This window comes from Urocitellus parryii, chromosome 1 (assembly GCF_045843805.1).
Source record: "Urocitellus parryii isolate mUroPar1 chromosome 1, mUroPar1.hap1, whole genome shotgun sequence".
NCBI classification, from domain to species: domain Eukaryota; kingdom Metazoa; phylum Chordata; class Mammalia; order Rodentia; family Sciuridae; genus Urocitellus; species Urocitellus parryii.
The window spans coordinates 101,377,925-101,399,150 of record NC_135531.1 but is presented as its reverse complement, the minus strand read 5'-3'; the positions used below and the strand labels follow the sequence as shown (position 1 = coordinate 101,399,150).

The following is a 21,226-nucleotide window of genomic DNA, read 5'->3' as shown; positions in this document are numbered from 1 at the left end:
TTTGAATAATAGGTCTTCTGGATACAGCAGGGAGATAACAGTTCGGTTCAATAATTCTTCATCAGCAATTTTTACCAGATTCAATCAATGTATTTTTATCTAAAATAACAACTTAGACACACATTTGGAAAGAACAATGTTTGTGATTATAAAAGTAAACTCATACTTAATATTTTGAAAATGGATGGAACTAAAGAGCATCATATGAGGTAAAATAAGCCAGACTCAGAATCTCAGTGTCTCATGTTTTCTCTACTATGTGGAAGTTAGAGAGGCAAAAGACATTAAAAAGGGATCTCATAAAAATAAAGGGGAGACTATTAGGGTACAGGAAGGGAGTTAGAGGAAGGCGGGGGAAGGGAAAGGGAAGGTATTGGGTAGTGAAATTGATCAAATTATGTTATAAGCATGTACAAATATGCTACAATGAAACCCACTATTTTGTACAATTAATGTGCATCAATAAAATATCTATAAGGCAATTTTAGGAAAACATAAAAGCACATAAAGGAAGAAACAAAAATTTTCAATTTTCCTATGACTTATACTCTATTAATACAGTATTTTGATACATATTCTTGTATGTTTTTTTCCTTTACATGTGTATATTCATAAAAGAACAGGGATTTTTTTCTGCATGTGCAATTAGGATTACTGAAAATATTTTATAATCTAGTTTTACTGTTTTGCATCTATTTGGAAAATACCTTGTTTTATGTTTTTAATTAAGTCTTCAGTCACCAAATATTGAGACAAAACTCAATAGCAATCTGTCAGGAAAATTCAAAGGTTATGATGAAAGTATATGGAAGACAGCAGTCATTTTTATTGTCTATCCCAAACATTATTATAGTCGGTATCAATTTGTTCATAAAATTCTGCCAAATTAAAATTATAGAACACAGTCAAGCTCATTGCAAACTCTGTGTGAGATTAATGATGTATATATACCCTAAGGAAATTGGAACTAAGGTTTATTGAGTCCCTACTGTGTGTCAGGCAAAGGGTTGTCCATTTTTAAAACGTTGTCTCATATATACATGGGTGAAAAACAAGGCTTCTAACTTTGGGGTCCATGAAATGGGGAAAAAAGATGATGTAGGTTCAAATTCCTGTAACCCAAGGAAGGAAAACAAAAAGGATGAGTTATGATTAGAAACATTTAAATTAACTGTTAAGACAGAAACCACTGTCACCTGGAGCTGCTGGTTGCCAGGGGTCAGTCACGTTCCTCAACATAGCTGTCAACAGCGGGCCCTTAGGCCACCAGCTACATCAAACTGTTTGCAGCAGACCAAGTGCTAAAGGCAGCAGACCATTTTTGTGCTCTGAGCACTGAAGACAAAGGATTAGGCCATAAGTTTTCCTGGTTTTGCAGAATTATTCAAGTACATGTATGTGCTGGGATAGTGACTTCACATGCCATAATGGCATGGGAAGTTCATCTATGAGAAGAAGAAATTTGAGGATTTGAACTTCGTCCTGAAATATATAGGTCCTGGCATCTTGTTCATGGCAAATGTTAGGCTGAGCACAAATGGTTCTCATTTTTTATCTGTACCACTAGAACTCAGTGGTTGGATGGCAGGCAGGTGACCTTTAGGACTGAGGAAAAGGGAATGGATGTGATGGAAGTCATGGTGGACTTTGGGTCTAGGAATGGCAAGACCAGCAACAAGGTCACCATAGATGACTGTGGACAACTGTAATACATCTAACTCATTGTTTTATCTCAAACAATAGACCTTCTGTAGCTCAGTAGAGCACCTCTTACTCTACCTGCTTGAGATACTCTATATTCTTTGTGCTTTTGATACAGTTGTGCTTTAGTTTCCAAATTTTCCTTATTCCTCTTCATGTCTAGCTGGATTGTAGAGTTAAGTTTATGATTATGAAATAGAAATGAAGTGACAAAAATAAATTCACCATTGAGTCAAGGTAAACTTTATAACTCCTCTATTTCCCTCTTATTTTGAATATGGCAGCATGACCTTAGTGAATATTAAAATTTTAGCTTCTGATGGGTCAATTTTTCTGCCTCATAAAAATGGAGTGTAATTTGTTCTTACATAAAATACATTCCATGTGCTGGCATATCAAAATTGCCTGGTGCCACTGCTTACTGTCTAGGATTCTCCGCTTCCGCTGATCTATAGGTAATAGAAGATGCCTCCGGAATACATTTTCCTAAAGTTATCATCAGATATGCTCTGGGCTTCCATCACAAGTCATCTCAATGCAATGTGGCATGTGATTTACTGCAGAGTTACAGGAAATGCAAATTTGATCTGGCATATGACAAGTTGAAAACTCTTTTTGCTGCCTACGTTGCAGAAATAGTTTGCTGTTTGAGCATTGTTTTATGCAATACCTTCCTGGCTAGTCTCAGTTAAGGAATCTATAGGCATACTGTTGCTCTTGTGCTTTATTCTCTAACTTAACTAATTTACATGACAAAATTGTTGTGTGTTTGTGAGATTAATACCTTTGAGAGTGTTAGGATATTTCTTTATATGAGTGTTTGTCTTAAACTTAGCTTCTCTCTAAGAACAACTTAAGTGCTTATTTTATTGGTTAACATGTTACCTTTGGTCTTCCCATGTATCATTTCTCTAGATTTTCATGAAAGAGCTATCAGAGCTCTGAACACAGGCTCTGAATCAGAAAGTAGAAGGTTTGAATTTCAATTTGAAGTGCTAACTGTGCTACTTTGAACAAGGGACTTTACAGGTCTAGGCCTTGTTTTCTCCACTGGTTTAAAAAAAGGAGGGGAATAATCATCACAGTTTATGGAGTCCTGATGAAAATTAAGTCAATGCATATAAAATTCTTTGCACAATGCCTTGCTCAGAGAATGAAGTCCTTAATAAACCTATTAGGTAGGTGAGGCAAATACAAAGAAGAAAGACAAATAAATTAAGTAAGTCACTTGCCTAAGGCCACATACTTGCAGAAGTAGGGTGAGATGAGCCATTCTTTTTTTTTTAATATTTATTTTTTAGTTTTCGGCGGACACAACATCTTTGTTGGTATGTGGTGCTGAAGATCGAACCCGGGCCGCACGCATGCCAGGCGAGCGCACTACCGCTTGAGCCACATCCCCAGCCCAGATGAGCCATTCTTATTTCAGTCTTTTTTGTAATAGGGTGCTTTGCTTTCTTAATTTATCACATATGTGAATATGCAGCAGTTGACTTTTAAATGTGATGTTTTGTCAACAAATATAATTGTTGGGCATAGCTATAGCATCATATAGAGAGTAGTGAGGTAATGGAACTGCTCCTCTAACAACAAAACTGGTTGTGTATCCCATACACCCACTTACAATAGCACATACATGCATGCACCGACATTCAGAATAGGCCCTTTCAAGGAACTCTTAGACCCTTCATACATATCTCATTTAGGTTATGACTCTGCCAAAAGTTGGGCTTCCTTGTTTATAAAAAAGAATAATAGTACATGATCTGCAGAATTATAAAAGCTAATAAATAGACTGCATGGTATGCCCTTTACACAGAGTCAGACACTACTAAATTCTTGATATATCTTAGCTAATTATCTTATTTTCTTCATAGCTTTTTATAGCTCTATGACTCTCTGCCTTTATTTTTTTCTCTTTTTTTGTTTCCCCCCACTAGAATTATGCTCCACAGAGGAGAGGACCTGCAACAGCAGTGGACACAAAGCAAGTGTCCTCCTACAAGCCTATAATTAGTTAATGACTGGAAAAGAAGTCAATAGCAATTGAAAAGGTGAAGGAAACCATCTATGTCAGCAAAGATGGAGGAAATGAGCTATATTACCAATTTTCAAGTGAAATTCTAGGTTTGTCACTAATCAGCATTTGTTTAAAAGGAGAAGCTTCCCAGAGGAAGTGAGCTTAAGAAATCATGGAATAATTTTGATAGAGTGCAGGCTGGTTAGTGAATGGAGTGTAATTTGTTCTTACATAAAATACATTCACTGTGGGTAGGTATAACTTTTGTCAATGCATCTGTCTGCAGTGAGTCCAGGTCGACTTCCATGTTCCAAATCTTTGTGGCTGTCACAGGGATTCATAGTGTTATAATTCCTAGTGTGCTTGTCTCACTCCAAAACTGGAATCTAGAATTTCAGGTCATCAAACTCAGCTCAGATGCCTTCAAAGACTGTGCCTATATGCACAGAGAAATGAGTTAGTGTATATGAAAGAATTACATTTGCGATTGGCACATTATCAACAGCTTCTTAAATGTTCCTTGTTGTTATCATTTATTCAAAAAAGATTTATTGAGTACCTGTTATGTGCCTGAATATGTCCTATTCACAAGATATATAAAGGTAAACTAAACAGACCAGATCTCTATCTTTGTGGAGCTTAGAAGAATGGGGGGAGTTGGATTCAGGGAATAAACTCAGAAAATAAACCCTGAATGATGGTGCCTAGATGGATGGCTACAACTACACTCTTGGTGGTCAGACATCATTTGCCTTTTTAACACTGTTGTTCCAGTATTTTGTGATGAGCAAGTGGGCCAATGAATCACTGGTTCTTGTTGGCTGAATAAACAAATCAATGCATACATTTCTGAGAGGAGATTCAGTTAAATTTGGGCAGCAAAGGGCAGCAAAGATTCTGGGCTTAGGCTATATGCACTGATAGGATTCAAGTTTTTCAAGTTTGTGGATTCTGTGTTCATGTGGCAACAACTGGGTCAGACAGAGCACGTATGGGTAGACGTGAGGATGGGAATGAGATCATGAGAGCATGTATGCACATAAGTCTTTGTATGTTTAAGGTAACATGGAAGGCAAAGTTCTTTGGTTGTGTATTTTTTTGAAATAAATATAATTTGTGTATGAACTAAGTGTAAGGTTCTAAAGGAGGTTCTAAAGGAGTCTCTGTGTGAGGTATAAGCCTGTAGTTTGTTGTATGATGGACAGATCATTTTGCAATGCAAAATCTATGCAGGTATGCATGTCTGTGATCTATAGGGTAATTTTGTGAGACAAATTAAGGTTGGGTAAAAAGCACATTCTAGTATAGTATGAATGCGGTAGGAATGGGTTTATGTGAGTCAATTCTGGGTTTTTGTGAATGTCAATGAAGAAAGATGGCCTTCCCCTCTTCTGTGTGTGTTGTAATTCAATTCAGGAATTTATCATATGAAGGTGCAGGTTTGCTAGGCAGATTCTGGAACTAGTATAAGTGTGAGACAACTCAAAATCAGGAGAAGGCCATCTGGGGTTGTGGGTAAGACTGTGAGTCTGTTCTAAATCCGAATTTGTATGTGTTTGTTGTAAATCAGGACTTGGCTTTGAGATGAACACACCTGGGTCAGTTTGGATTTTGTGCATGAGAGAGTCAAAAAGATTGGTGTTTGGGAGGCAAACTTGGGAGCTAATGCGGGGAAAACAGAGTTAGTTTGTGTGCATATGGGAGTAAGTTCTCCGAGTGTGAGCATTTTTAAGACATCTGAATTGTGTCTAAGTATGAAACAAGTCTGGAGCTTCTTGCGTGAGGGGGGGGGGGGAGTGTGTGTGTGTGTGTGTGTGTGTGTGTGTGTGTGTGTGTGTGTGTGTGTAAGTGCGCGCGGCGCGCCAAGTTTGGATTTGTGTTTGTGATGGGCACCAACACTGCGCCAGCCCGCGAGCCCACGTTAAGGCTGGGGGTGCCTGGGGAGGTGCAGCAGGCGGTTTCTTCCCGGCGGGCGGGCGAGAGGTCCCCCGGGCGAGCGAGGGAGCTCCGGGCCCCTGCGCCGCTCGCACGCTCGCTGGCTGGCTGGCTGGCTCGCTGGGGACAGACAGGAATCGGAGCAGCACTGCCGCCTCTGGCGCGAAGGCTCAGGCGCCTCCTCCCGCCCCAGTCACTGTGGCTCGGTGCACGCTGCCGCCGGCTGCCCTTTCCGTCTCTGGGGAAGGAAACCAGCGGGCCGCTGTCGCTCTTGAACCATGGCCTCCGGACGACGAGGCTGGGACAGCTCCCACGAAGATGATCTGCCCGTGTACCTGGCCAGGCCGGGAACCACCGACCAGGTCCCACGGCAGAAGTACGGCGGCATGTTCTGCAACGTGGAGGGAGCCTTCGAGAGCAAGACGCTGGATTTCGATGCCCTGAGCGTGGGGCAGCGAGGCGCAAAGACTCCCCGGAGCAGCCAGGGCAGCGGCCGCGGCTCAGGGACCCGGCCCGGGGTCGAGGGGGACACCCCACGCAGAGTCCAAGCCCGGGAGGAGAGCAGTGAGCCCGCGCCCGAGTCGCCCGAGCCCGCCGGGGTGGAGATCCTGAGCGCCACAGGCAAGGAGGTGTTGCAGAACCTTGATCCGGAGGACAAGGTAAGGGGGCCCAGTTCCCTTCTCTGCCTGCCCTGTCCCCTTCTCCAGTTCTGGCCGCCATGGCCGGGGCGCAACTTTCTCGCGCTCACTTTCCAAGGGGATGGGCGACTAGAGGGAGGAAAAGGGCATCCTGTGCTGAGCACATCGTGACCTTCTAGTCGCGTCCCTGGGTTCGCACGTGCAGCATCTTCCTATGCTCATTGTAAGGGTCCCAGCCCCCCTGCCCGGCTCTGCTTCCCTACCCCTGCTTCCCCGCTGGACCGCTGGGCCATTAGTTCTGGGTGGGTGTGTCAGCCCAGTTAGCCTGTGCAGTCTTGGAGATTTCAGACCTTCTCTCTGTCTGAGTAACCAACAGCACAATTGTCTTGGCCCACTCTGGTCCCAAATTAAATCTCAACCCAGGTCTTTAGGGCAGAGGGCAAACTGATTCTAGGAAATGGGGTCATCTCCATAGTGCCCGGATGAAAGTACAGGATGGGCGGTCTCCCCTTTCACTGTTCAAACATCAGCTCTGTGCCTGAAACTTTTGGGTGTGGAGCCACTAAACACTCGAATCTTTTTTGCCTCGCTTCTGTCATAGCACGTTTCACATCTGTTTTGTAAAGAGTATATTTGTACACAGCTTGGCACAAGACTGGGTATCACAAGGATCCAGCTGTCTCTGCAAGAATATTATTGTATTTTTTAAAATAGAAGAGGGTATGAGCTGTAAATTCCCTGCTGCTTTTACACGTGCTAAAGCCAATTTCTTCTGTATGTATTTTAGAGACACTCATGCCATACCAAACTGATGGGAAGGATGGCATTGATCAGCATGCCCTGATTTTTGTGACTATTTCATAGAAAATCAGAGCCATGGTTCAGAAAATTCAGGGCCCAGGCAGGGCTGAAGGATTCAAAGTTAAAACAGACACTTTTGAATTGAAGAACAATAGTCATCAGCTGCCCTTACCAGTGTCTAGGTAATGGCTGCAAAATCCATCCACATATATTATTCTGCTTTAATACAATCATGAATAATAACCTGAAATGGAAATGTCTGCCTCAGAACAATTACAGTTAATGCTTATCCAGTTCTAGGTTGTTTTTCCATTAAAAGGCAGTGAGCCAGTGAAAGGATAGTATCTCTCCCTGATTGATTTTCAAAAGTTTAAAAAAACAAACTTTTAGCTACTGAGATGAAATATGGAAATCAGTACTGTTTAAAGGTGCCATTTGTGAAACAATAGCAGTGTCTCTTGGAGTCACTCATTTAGTTTGAGATTTTCACATCTTCTTTTGAATGTGGCATTCCTTTAGGCCCTGCCCACATACCCTTTTGGGAAAAGTTTTGATATTTTGGAAAGGCTTTGGCTGACATCTTAACTGAAGAATAGCTCTTTATAGAAAAGTGATTGCCTGTTTTGGGGTGTGAATTGATCAGCACCAAAATGTTCCCTTCCTGTCTCTAAGGGGTGGGAGAAGTGATGGAAAAGGTCAGTAACAATTGCTGTGAGTCAGTCTATTCCCTTTGCTGGAACACCCCTGATGTAAGCCAGATAATATGCCTGGTTTGCAAGATTAAAGAATGGTAACTAGAGAAAGGAAAAATGTTTCTCCTTTAAACCCAGCAATTCTCCCGTTTTCCTCCCTTTTGTAAACCCTATGCTTTTGGCTTCTAATTGAAAAATAATAATACAACCTAAGCATCAGCAGGATTTCTAGTGGTACATGGTTATTTGTAAGTTGAGGCTTGCTGTCAGCTTTATCCTGGACATGTTATTATGTCTAATTTGGCTGAATCACACTGTTAAAAAAAAAATCAGAGGTTATCAAGTTCTGAACTTGATTGCTATTTCTTAGAGGATAAGGATTGTGTGTTTGGATTTCTCTTTGTGACTGGAATGCCTGGCACATTGCAGGTATTCAATAAATGTTTGATACCTTGAACTCCCTTCATTAAGACATCTGTTTTGAATATAAATGTAAAATGATCATCTGGCCTCTCATCAAATACTGCCATCATTAGGGAGCTCACCACCTCATGAAGCAACTTTTAGATAATTTTTATAAAAAAATAAAATTAAATTAGAAAGCCCCAATCTGCCCATCAATAGTTTCTACAAATTATTCTTTTAGTTCTGAAAATAGAATAAATATGTTTCATTATTCTGAGATATTCTGAGGACTTTTTTTTTTTGCAGGGAGTGGTGGGGGGTGCTGGGGATTGAACTCAGGAACACTCAACTTCTGAGCCACATCCCCAGCCCTATTTTGTATTTTTTTTTTTTTTTTTTTTTTTTTTTTTAGAGACAGCATCTCACTGAGTTGCTTAGCGCCTTGCTTTTGCTGAGGCTGTCTTTGAACTTGCAATCCTCCTGCCTCAGTATGCTGATGATTTGAAGTATGTGGGCTCATGTGTGTGTCTGAAGGGGAGTGATGCCCTTGTAAAAGAAACAACCCTTGAACCTCAGTGGCTTAAACAAACAATAACAGCCAATTTCTTGCTCCTGCTACTTTTCCCACATGGGTCAGCAGGGAAGTTCTGTTCATCATTGTCCCTCAGAGACCTCAATTAATGGAGGCTCCATCTCTGCACATCTGCAGTTGGGAGAGTATGTGGCAAGCTGTATGCAGACGCTTAAACTCTCTTTTGAAAGTGATGAATATGATGTAAGCTCACATTTCATTGGCCAAAGCAGATCATGTGACCATACCCAACTGTGAAGAAATGGGGGTGGGGGTGGGGGGCGGAGTGCCATCTTATCATGATCCTTTAAGACTACAAATATTTGGCAAATAGCTCTAATATCTTCCCCAGATTTGGGGATGGGCTACTGGGGGACAAGCTGGCCTAGCCCTTAGGAGTTGCAACTTAGTTTCCTTGTGCCTCAGTTTTTTCACCTGCAAAATAAGGATAACTGTGTCTATTTTTTACATGATCAGTATTCATAATATATTTGCTATTAGAATTACTATTCAATTTTTTATAGTAATTCATATGTTTGAAGGCAGTTATCACATTTTTCCTAAATTTTTCTGTCAATCTTATTCCCAGTGTCTTCAACTCTCTTTCTTTTTTAATTACAACTTTTTTTTCATTGTCAATGGATCGTTATTATTTTTTTTTTTATATGTGGTGCTGAGAATCGAACCCAGTGCTGCACACATGCTAGGCAAGTGCTCTAACACAACTCCAGCCCCTTCAGCAATCTTTTGAGCACTTCATCGTTCTGATTTCCATTTTAGGTTGTATTGTTTTGTAAATATTCTTCTGAAAATTCAGTGTCTAGAACTGAACATTATGCTCCAGATGGGATGTGTCCATGGCAAAGTGCACTAGGCTACTTAACTTTCTGGATTTACATATAGCATATGCTTATGTAGTACAAAATTACACCCAATAATTAAGTATCTGTGGCCTGCTACTATTGTCCCCATAGTAAACTCCCTGTCAGTGAAGTTTTCAGAAAATTTTTTTCACATAAGCTGCTTTTAAGTCAGGATGGTCTCATTCTATGCTGGTACAAATGAATTTAAAGCAAAATCAAAAATTTAAAGAGAATTTAACTATGGGATTTTATTTTTTCTTCCCTCTGTATTTGTCACTATTTAAGCTTATTTCTCTAGTCCATCATAATGTTTTTGAATCTTCTATAATACAGCTCCTATCCTCAGTTTTGGATTATCTGCAAATTTGATAGTAAGTACCACTTTCTGAGCACTTTCTACATGCCTATTGTGTGTGTGTGTGTGTGTGTGTGTGTGTTGTTTTCCTTGTACCTATGTGGAAATTAAAACCCAGTGACTAAATGTTTAGTCCCAAGTCACATAGGTGGTAAGTGGATTTACCTAATTCTGAAGTCCCTGCTCTTTGCAGATGGACACATCTTCATTATTGTAATTCAACCAGTCTGACCATTGTGTCAGCTCCTGACATGTTAATATAACACAGGGCAAGGAGGAAGGTTCTTACCCCAACTCCCCTTGAAACCTTCTGCTATCTTGCCACTAGCCTGTTACTCAGAGAAGTTTTGAGACCAGTTCCTCAACCTGTGAAAACAATTGCTATGAATCTTTATTCTTCCAAGTTGATTACAGAATTGTCAGAAGAGATTTTTTAAAAACACCTTGATAAAATTTTAATAAACTTCAGGTCTGGCATACCATTTATTACTCCCATTTTAAGGAAATGGGTTTATTCAATAAATTATTTTTATTGGATTATTTTTGTTTATACATGATAATAGAATTTATTTTGATATAATTATACAAGCATGGACTATATCTTATTCTATTTAGGACCCCATTTTTACTGAATTTATTCAGTAAATAATGAAGAGGTTAAATAAGTAACAAAAGCATTTGGCAAAATAAAAATGTAAGAATGTCTATGATTTATACACCAAATGCCCGATTTCAGGGTTTAAAGTATCACTAGGAGCTAAAACTGTGGTTCTGGACCTACCTGTAAACACTGTTTAAAAAGTAATGGATTTAGATTTTCTCGACGAAAGGCATTGATATTGGCAAAGTCCTCCACAGTTGTTTGTTTATAATTTTGACAGCTATTTGTTTACAATTTTGACACTAATTGCATAGAAAAGCATTTCTAAGCATAAAGTAAATATTTTTCATCATTTCTCAAAATGTTTTTCTGTGCATGTAGACTTTTCCAAGCAGCAAAAAAATTACTAAGAGGAGAAAATTTGTGATAAATGGTCTGTCGAGAGAAAATGGTACTGCAAAGACTTTGACATCCAGTGAAAACAAAGTAATGACATTATGATTGCATAGGTTTATTGATAATTATCTATCAGGAGCTTGAGTCATTTCTAGTTTCCTGCTTCCTATTTGGACCACTTTTGCACAAGATCTTTCTTTTGTGAAATCAGTAGGGACTCTGTGTAGAGGGAGCCTACTTGAAACAAATAAGATGTGGCTCTTGCCTTTTTACCCTTTGCTATTTGTCTGTTTTTATCCTGGGCTAAAAGTTTTCAAAATGACTCTGAGAGATCAATGTTCTCCTCCTTACCCTGCATAGTGAAAGACTGCAGTTAATAGAATTCTAGGTTTCTCAAGGCCTCTCCAACCATCTGAATCCAAGTCTTGTAGTGTAAATGAATTTTACAAGGCTGCTCTGACAAAGGAAAGTTTGTATGTTGTTTTTAAAAAGTGCTCCTGCTTACCTGGCTTACAGACACACTTAAATCTGGAAATGGGTTTCTTTACCCAAACTTGGAAGTGTTTGAAACTTTTCCGAACTTTGGTTTACTTTGACAGTAGGCATTTGAGGAACATAAAAAAAAAAGGGCCTTCTAAGTAATGCTGTGATTGGCAGAGTTCCCATCAAGTAATGGTCCCTGGAGACCAGATTTTGCTGACGGCTCTTGTAATGTTTAAGACCGCCAGAGTGCTGTCTGTAATGCTTTCTGTCAGTGACTCCCTTAGCTGATTTTCATCGTGATTGATTTCCAGTGGGCATTCCACCTGCAATAATGTTCCTGTGAGACTGGATAAAGCTTTCTAGGACCGGGAAATCTGGCTAAAGAGAACACAATGTGTGACGGCAAGCTTAGCCCCCCATTTTCTGGAGGAGACAGAAAGTCTTTTTAAGAGTACAAGCACTTTTAAAACTAAATGTCTAACAAAATCTAATGTTAAAAATGCATCTGTACTTTTTTATGTGGAATTATATGGCATTATAAAAACTGTTCTACTCCATCAAAGAACAAAGAAGCAGAGAAACAGTAAAGCAAAACTGGATGAAGTATGAGCAGTCTCAGCTTCCAGATCTGACCTTGAATCTGCTGTACAGCTTGAGCAAGTTACCTCCCTTCTCTCAGAGCCCTGGTTTCCTCCTTTCTAAAAGGAGGGTGGTGGATCACATGGTCACTATGGTAATAGTCTTTAAACTTATTTGATGGTTCAGCTCTATCAAAAAAATAAATTGGACAAGCTCCATATTCCATGTGTGTGGGTATATGAATATATGTGTATACATATGGATATATGGGTGTGTGTATAAAACATAAAATATTATACTAATATATTATGAGAATTAAAAATGCAAATAAAATATAAACTATAAAAAAGAAATGTCATAAAAATACAAATACAAATTCTGTTATTTTTTTCCTATATCCTAATGGTTTGTCTTAACCCAACCATTTGGGTGAGTGCTTGGGTCTTTGCTCTCTGGACCAAAGACATAACTGTTAGTGCTTTTAAGACAGTCATTAATTGAGTTCATTGTTAGTCTGAGTTATGTAGTGATATATGCCCATTTATTGAACAGTTTAAAGGAGAAAAGTTCAAAATTAGACGTGGTTATAAGGGTATAGATGAGATACTGGTATTTCCTTTTTATAAATATATGTGGGATCGGGACAATGGGGTATTGTTTACTAGGACACTGTAAATGTAAGGAGGAGTCCTCAAATCTCCCTTTACTCACTGATATTTTTTTCTTTACTTATTCATTCAAAAACAATTTATTAAATCACAATCAAAACAAAAGTTGGAAAAACAAAGATGAATTCTACAAAACTGTGTGCTGTGGTACTCAACTGTGGTCTCAGCTACTTGGAAGGCTGACATAGGATTATTTAATCAGCCTGGTCTACAAACCAGAAACTACTACTACATGTCTCCACCATTGTAGTATCTTACAGAAATTTCACTGTACTAAAAAATCCCCTGTGCTCTGCCTGTTCATCCCTACCTCACCTGCATCCCCTGTCAACCACTAATCATTTTATTGCCTCCATAGTTTCACCTTTTCCAGAATGTCATATCCAGGTCTTCTCTAGTATCCTCAGGGGATTTATTCTGGACTGCCTGCAGATACCCAAATCCATGGATGCTCAAGTCCCTTAAGTCTGCCTTCCATATGCATTTATATGGAATCCATGGATACAGAGCACTGACTGTAGCTGGAATCATATTGGTTTTCATGTTGGTTTCTTTCGTTTTCTTCGATGTCTTTCTATGGCTTGATAATTCATTTCTTATTAGTACTGAATAATATTTGAGTGTCTGGAAGTATTATAATTTATTTATTCACTTAATTCCTGAAGGTCATCTCAGTTACTTCTAAATGAATAAAATTGTGAATAAAGCTACTGTAAACATCCATGTGCATTTGTGCAGACATAAATTTTCAACTCATCTGGGTAACTTACCAAAGAGCCCAGTTGCTGGATCATATGAGGAAAGTATGTTGAGTTTTATAATAAGCTACCAAATTACCTTCCAAAGTGGCTGTAGCAATTTTAATTTTCACCAGCAATGATTGAGACTTCCTGTTGCTTCACACTTTCAACATCAGTTAATGTCATATTTTGGACATTCTAATAGTTGTGTAGTAGATGCTTATTATTTTAATTTGTGATTCTTCAGTGACATATGATATGGAATATCTTTTCATATACTTAATTGTCATCTGTGTATCTTCTTTGGGGAAGTCTCTGTTAAAGTTTTTGGTCCAGTTTTAAAATCAGTTTCTTTTCTGGTTTGGGGGTTTTAAAAATTATTGTATATTTTGAAAAACAGTCCTTCATCAGATGTATTTTTTGCAAATATTTTCTCCCACTGTGGTTATTCTTCTCCTTGTCTCGACATTGTCTTTCACAGAGCAAAATTTTTTTTTTAATGTCAATGAAGTCCAGTTTATCATTTAGTTTTTTCATAAATTATACCTTACATACTACATATAAAAAACCCATCACCCTACCAAAGGTCATTGAAGTTTTCTCTTATGTTATCAGAATTGGCAGTTTTACATTTTACTTTTATATCTATGTTTTATTTGGAGTTAATTTTTTATGAATGTTAGTTTAAGGTCTCCATTTCGATTTTTTTTTCACATGGATGTTCAGTTGTCTTAGCACCATTTTTTGAAAAGGCCATCTTTTCTTCATTGTATTGCCTTTACTTCTTTGCAAAGATCAGTTGACTATATTTATTTTAGTCTGTTCCTGGAATCTTTATTCTGTTCCATTAATCTATATATCTTTTTTCCCCCAACACCACACTGTCTTGATTTCTATAGCTTTATAGTAAGTCTTGAAGTTGGGTTGTGTTAGTCTTCTGATTTTGTTCTTCTTCATATTGTGTTGCCTAGTATAAATCTTTTATCTTTCCATAAAATCTTTACAATGAATTTCATAATATCCACAAAATAACTTGCTTTGTATTGGAATTGAATCTATAAAGAAATGACAGTTCAAAAATATTGAGGCTTATCCATGGACATGGAATAAATCTCCATTAATTTAGTTCTTCTTTAGTATCTTTCGTAAGAGTTTTGTAGTTTTACTCACATAGATCCCATATATATATTGTTAGATTTGTTCATTAGTATTTTGTTTGTGGGTTGCTATCATAAGTGATAATGTTTGACTTTGAAATTCAACTTATTTGATACTGGTGTATAGGGAAGAAGTCAAATTGTATATTAACCCTTATTTCCTAAAAGCTTACTCTAATCACTTATTAGTTCCAGGAGGATATTTTTTTTTAGTCAGTCATTTTGGATTTTTTATATAAGTGATCATATTATTTGTCAACAAAGATTTTCTTCCTTCTTTCCAATCTATATTCCTTTTTCTTCTCTTTTCTAGTCTAATTGCATTAGCCAGGACTTCCAATTTAATGTCCAATTTAATAATGTTTTTATCTTGCCTTGCTCCTGATCTTTGCAGGGAAGTTTGAGTATCTCACTATTAAATGTGATGTTAGTTGGAGGGTTTTTTGTACTTGTTCTGTGCCCAGTGGAGAACACTTCTATTAATACTTTGCTGAGTTTTTACCAGGAATGTGTGTTGGATTTTGTAAAATTTTTTTTCTTTCTATATAATAGATGATTGTTATACTCATGCTATTTTTCTTGTTTAGCCTGTTGAAATGATGTAGTACATGAATTGACTTTAAAATGTTTCAGGCCAGCCAGAAGCTGTGGCACATGCCTGTGATCCCAGAAGTTTGAAAGGCGGAGGCAGGAGACTCTTGGGTTCAAACCCAGCCTCTTAGCCAGGCCCTAGGCAACTTGGCCAGGCCCTGTCTCTAAATAAAATATAAAAAATGCTCAGTAGTTAAGCGCCCCTGGGTTCAATTCCTGGTACCAAAAAAAAAAAAAAAAGTTTCAAGCCAGCTTTATATGTCTGGAATAAATTCTGTTTGATTGTGGTATATAACTCTTCATACATTACTGGATTTGATTTACCAATATTTTGTTGAGGATTGTTTTTTTTTTTACATCTATGTTCACAAGAAATTTTGGTATGTAGTTTTCTTCATAGGGTCTGTATATGGCTTTGGTTTTATAATGACATTGATTTTATAGAATGAGTTAGGAATATTTCTATGCTTCTATTCTTGGATAAGATTCCTTTATTTTATTTATTTATATGTAGTGCTGAGAATCAAACCCAGTACCTCACACATAATAGGCAAGTGCTCTACCACTGAGCCATAATCCCAGCCCCGAGTATCTTTTTTTAATTGGTTCTTTTTAGTTATATATGACAGTAGAATCTATTTTGATATAATTTTTAAAGTATGGAATATATTTTGTTCCAATTCAGTCTCCAGTACTTCTCCTTCCTCTCCTTTCTTCCACTCCCTATTCTCTTCCCTCTACTGATTTTTTTGCTACCTACCCATAGTTATTTTTAATTGATTTTATTGTTAAATACATGACAGCAAATGCACTACAATACTTATTACACATATAGATCACAATTTTTCATATCTCTGTATATAAATTATGTTCACACCAATTCATGTCTTCATATACGTACTTTGGATAATGATGTCCGTCACATTCCACCATCATTGCTAACCCCCTGCCACCTCCTTTCCCTTCCCATCCCTCTGCCCTATCTAGAGTTTGTCTATTCCTCCCATGCTCCCCCTCCCACCCCACTATGCATCATCCTCCTTATATCAGAGAAAACATTCGACATTTGTTTTTTTGGGGGATTGGCTAACTTCACTTAGCATTATCTTCTCCAACCATTTACCTGAAAATGCCATTTTATTCTCTTTTATTGCTGAGTAATATTCCATTGTACATATGTGTCACATTTTTTAATCCATTCATCTACTGAAGGGCACCTAGTTTGGTTCCACAGTTTAGCTATTGTGAATTGTGCTGCTATAAACATTGATGTGGCTATGTCCCTGCAGTATGCAGTCCTTTAGGTATAGACGGAGGAGAGAAATAGCTGGGTCAAATGGTGGTTCCATGCCCAGTTTTCCAAGTAATCTCCATTCTGCTTTCCATATAGGCTGCACCAATTTGCAGTCCCACCCGCAATGTGTGAGTGTACCTTTTTCCCCACATCCTCGCCAACACTTATTGTTGTTTGTCTTCATAATAGCTGCCATTCTGACTGGAGTGAGATGATATCTTAGAGTAGTTTTGGTTTGCATTTCTCTAATTGCTAGAGATGATGAACATTTTTTTTCATATATTTGTTGATTGATTGTATATCATCTTCTGAGAAGTGTCTATTCATGTCCTTGGCCCATTTATTGATTGGGTTATTTGGTTTTTTGGTGCTTAGCTTTTTGAATTCTTTATATACCCTAGAGATTAGTGTTCTATCTGATGTGTGAGGGGTAAAAATTTGCTCCCAAGATGTAGGTTCTCCACATACTTATTTTTACTTTTTGTGGATGTATATAATGGTGTATTCACTGTGGTATATTCATAGATGGGCATAGGCAAGTTATATCAGATGCATTCCACTGTCCTTCCTTTTCCCATCTCTTCTCCCTTTCCTTCATTCCCCTTTGTCTAATCCACTGAACTTATATTCTTTCTATAAACCCCACTCCCTTATTGTGGGTTAGCTTCCACATATCAGAGAGAACATTCAACCTTTGTTTTTTGGGATTGACTTTTTTCACTTAGCATGATAGTCTCCAGATTTCTAATTTCTCCCTCCCATTCCTTGTATCTTACTTTCTTTCATTTCAGTTATCCATAAACTTACATATGTATATATGCTTACATGATCAAATACATTATTGCTATTATAATTTTAAAATGTATCTGTTAGACAAATTTTTATTTTACCTTCACTTATTTGTTCTTTGATACTCTTCCTTTATGCAGTTTCTCATCTATATCATTTTACTTCTCTCTGATGATTTTTTAAAAAAATATGAATTAATTAATTTACTGTGATGCTGGGAATCAAACCCAAGGCCTCATGCATGCTAGGCAAACATCTACCATTGAACTACACTCCCAGCCACTGAAGAATTTCTTTTAACATATCTTATAAGATTAGTCTTCAAGAAATCAATTTCCTCAAGTTTTGAGGAAGTCTTCATAGCTCCTTCATTTCTTTCTTTCTTTCATTTTTTTTTTTTTTTTTTTTTTTTTTTGCCGAGGGTGTGGGGTACTGGGAATTGAACTCAGGGCCACTTAACCACTGAGCCATATCCCAGATCGTTTTTTGTATTTTGTTTAGAAACGGTCTGACTGAGTTGCTTAGTGCCTTGCCGTTGCTGAGACTGGCATTGAATTCATGATCCTCCTGCTCCTGCCTCCGGAGCTGCTGGGATTACAGGTGTGCATCACCACGCCCAGCTCTCCTTCATTTCTAAAGATTAATTTTACAAGATCAAAATTGCAGGTAGCTTTTTCACCCTCACTGATTTAAATATTTCATCCCACTTTTCATTTCTGAGAAGAAAACTGTTATTATTATGTTTGATTTTCTATAGGTAAGGTGTCTCCTTGCTCTGGATTCTTTCAAGATTTATTCCTTGTCTTTAATTTTCTAAAGTTTGAATAAGATAGACCTAGCTTTAGTTTTTTTTTTTTTTTGGGGGGGGGTGTGCATTATTGTTCTCTTTGTTTCCTGAGTCTGTTTGATTCCTGAGGAAATTCTCAGTCATTTTTGCTCTAAAAATTGTTCTTTCTTTCTTCTCCTTCTGGTATTCCCATCATGCATACACTACACCCTTCTCAGTTGTGTCACAGTTCTTGTTGACCCTGTTACTTTTTCAGCCTTTTTCCCTTCTTGCTTTTTAGGTGTGGACGTTTCTTTTGTCATATTCTCAAGCTTAGACTTTCTTTATCCACAACTAATCAGCCCACTAAAAACTCATTTCTGTTGTGTTTTCGTCTCTCGTGTTTCTTTCTTGATTCCTTCTTGAAGCTTTTATTGGTCCATTTATCTTATTTCTCTGTTCTTGCATGTTGTATACTTTTTCTATTTAAAAATTTTTAAAATAAATGATCTGATAATTCCAACATTCCTGCCATATCTGACTCTGAATTTGGTGCTTGTTGAGTCTCTATGCTTTTGCCTGTTAGTTTGCCTTATGACTTTTGTTCAAAGGTGTGCATGACATACTGGGTAGAAGGAAATTGAGGAAGTAGGTCTTTAGTAACAGAGCAGTAAGGTGTGGGGGAACATAGTGATTTATAGCCCTATGAGGAGACCTCAGTCTATGGTGAACCTGTGCCCTTGAACTGTGAACTTCATCAGGGTCTCTTAGATTTTTTTTTATTCCTCATATGGGATAGGGTGGATGGAGGGTTTGGGATTTATGTTTCTTTTCCCCACTGGAAGTTTGATCTGGCTGGAGCTGGGTATTCCCCTGTTCCCCAGGTAGATTAGGCTTTTGTAATATCTCAGCAGGTCAGCTCTAGTAAAGTCATTTCTCCAAAGGCAGTCCTTGTTATGATGAACAGAATGCTCTGCTGTACTTTCCTGCCAGATCTAATAAGGGTTATTGATTTTTCAGTTTATTCAACTTTTTCTTTGTTGTTAGGATGGAATGATGACTTCTAAGCTTCTGTGTGCTGGACCAGAAACCCTAAACCGTTTTTTTAAACTTCAGTAACTATGACATCATCACGGAACAACAAAGATTTTCTAAAGCATAATTTCAATGGGTATATGGTGTACGAAGTGTCACACACTTAACTACTAATTCTTTGTAATTTGATATTTATATTTTTATTTTTGATTTTATGTTTACTTTCTCTTCTTTTGTTTGCAAACAAGAAGGGGTAAGCCTCCTTCCTGATAAACTATTGTGCTATTCATTTTATTAGGATTTGTCAATGTAAAATTCCTGTAAATGACAGTGTGGGGTTAGACTGACGTCCTTTCTTCTTTCCTTTCTTTGTGTTTTCTTTCTTGATTCCTTCTTATAGTTTTTATTGGTCCATTTATCTTATTTCTCTGTTCTTGCATGTTGTAAACTTTTTCTATTTAAAATTTCTTAGCATACTAATTGTAGTATTTTTTTTTAAATGATCTGATAATTCTTTCTTCTTTTGTCTTGGATTTAATCCAGAATCTCATGCATGCAAAGCACATGCTCTACCACTGAGCTACATCCCCAGTCCCTCTGGTCATTTATGCACTGCAGAAACACTGGGCATGGGATGGATGCATCTTCCTTGTAATTTTAGGGGCAGGACTTGAGAGTGTACAAAGCAAGGGAATTTTGTGTATAAACGTTAAAAAAGAGAAGCCGGTTAGAGGCAACAGTAGATAAGATTCAGGAGTCACAAGAGCCAGGTAAATGGAGACAAAGTAAAACACATGGGAAGAGAAAAAAATTTTGAATCTTAACTGGAAACTAAAACATAAAAAGAAAGCTAAAATTGTAAAATGAGATCTAACTAAAATAAGAGAATTTTTCTCTGCCAAAGTAGTTCCCTCAGTAATCTCTCAGAATTTTACTTTTCCCTGAATCTGGGAGCACAAATGAGGTTCAACAGATAAGTTCTACTGGAACATTACATTTATGGAATGCTCATTTATTTGAGACAATGATGACCCACATCATCCTCATAGCTTTTCATCCATAGCCCCATAATCTAGAAGAGAAACTGAACATCAAGCATCAAAGAGGTTACTTGAGTTTTTATAATCTTACAGCTAGGAGTGGACAGAGTTGGCATTGAAGCCCAAGGACTCTCTACTGCTCTCTGTGTGCCACTGTGCTCTTCTTCTCTGGTATGGTGGCAGCTACCCATCAGAGCTGAATGGGATGCAGCCTTTGGGTTATTCAAAATAAAATCTGAATCAAAATAAGAAGCAGAATTTGCTCAAGTCCACAAGGTGAACACAGTAGCTGTGGCAGAAGACATCAGAAGGTGTAAGGCCCAAGGTTGGGAGGTAAGAGTAAGACATGGAAAAATGGAGAGGGACTCAGACCTGATAATAATGTTTATTGGGGGCTGATGCGATGGTCTGATTGAAAGGCATCCACTAAGGACAGATAGTATTCTAAGATAGGGCTCAACCCAGGTCCATATGATCTTGGAGCCCACACACCACTATTCTGAATCATCTTCATTGACGCAGAACCATTTGGTTTATTTCCAAAAAGTTAAATTATGTCTAAAAATATGTAATACTTATATTTGGTTGGAAGTGGGTTAGGGAGGAGTTCTTTTCCTTTGGGTAATATTCCCATAATCTACCACTAAGAGAACAATAAATACAACCAATGTGATGGAAAGTTGCATAACAAATGGGTATTGAGTGAGAAGGAAAATATGCAGTTGATGAATGTTATCTCATAAATTTGTTAGGGAGAGAAGACTATGTCCAGATATATAGTTTTCTCCTACTCACCACCCAGGGAGGATCAAGAAATCAGAATGTGGTGCCCTAAGGGATATTTTTACTGAGATTACAGGATGAGGTGAGGAGTGGGGAATTTGAAATGGGTAAGAGGGGGTGGTAATGAAAGCAGTGTATCTGGCAATACATCCTGTCAGCTGAAAGTTTGTAAATAAATGATGAGCTCTCTCTCTCTCTCTCTCTCTCTCTCTCTCTCTCTCTCTTTCTCATCTATCTAGGGTAGGAGTGGGTAATGTTTTTTTTTTTCCTATAAAGAGCCACATAGTAAGAGTATTTTAGACTTTGCAAGCTGTAACATATTT

At 37.9% G+C, this 21,226-nt stretch overlaps 1 protein-coding gene and 1 pseudogene across 1 annotated transcript in view; both read left to right on the top strand.

Annotated features, from left to right (window-relative positions):
- Positions 1–1,396: 1,396 nt before the first annotated feature.
- LOC113179631 (peptidyl-prolyl cis-trans isomerase A pseudogene) lies at positions 1,397–1,709 on the top strand (annotated as a pseudogene).
- Positions 1,710–5,900: 4,191 nt separating this feature from the next.
- The window catches only part of Dpysl3 (dihydropyrimidinase like 3), a 105,686-nt gene continuing 90,360 nt past the window's right edge, over positions 5,901–21,226 (top strand). The window contains exon 1 of the mRNA XM_026384342.2: positions 5,901–6,315. Within this exon, the coding sequence (XP_026240127.1) occupies positions 5,935–6,315 (381 nt within the window). The 5' untranslated portion in view covers positions 5,901–5,934. The remainder of the gene's footprint in view (positions 6,316–21,226) is intronic.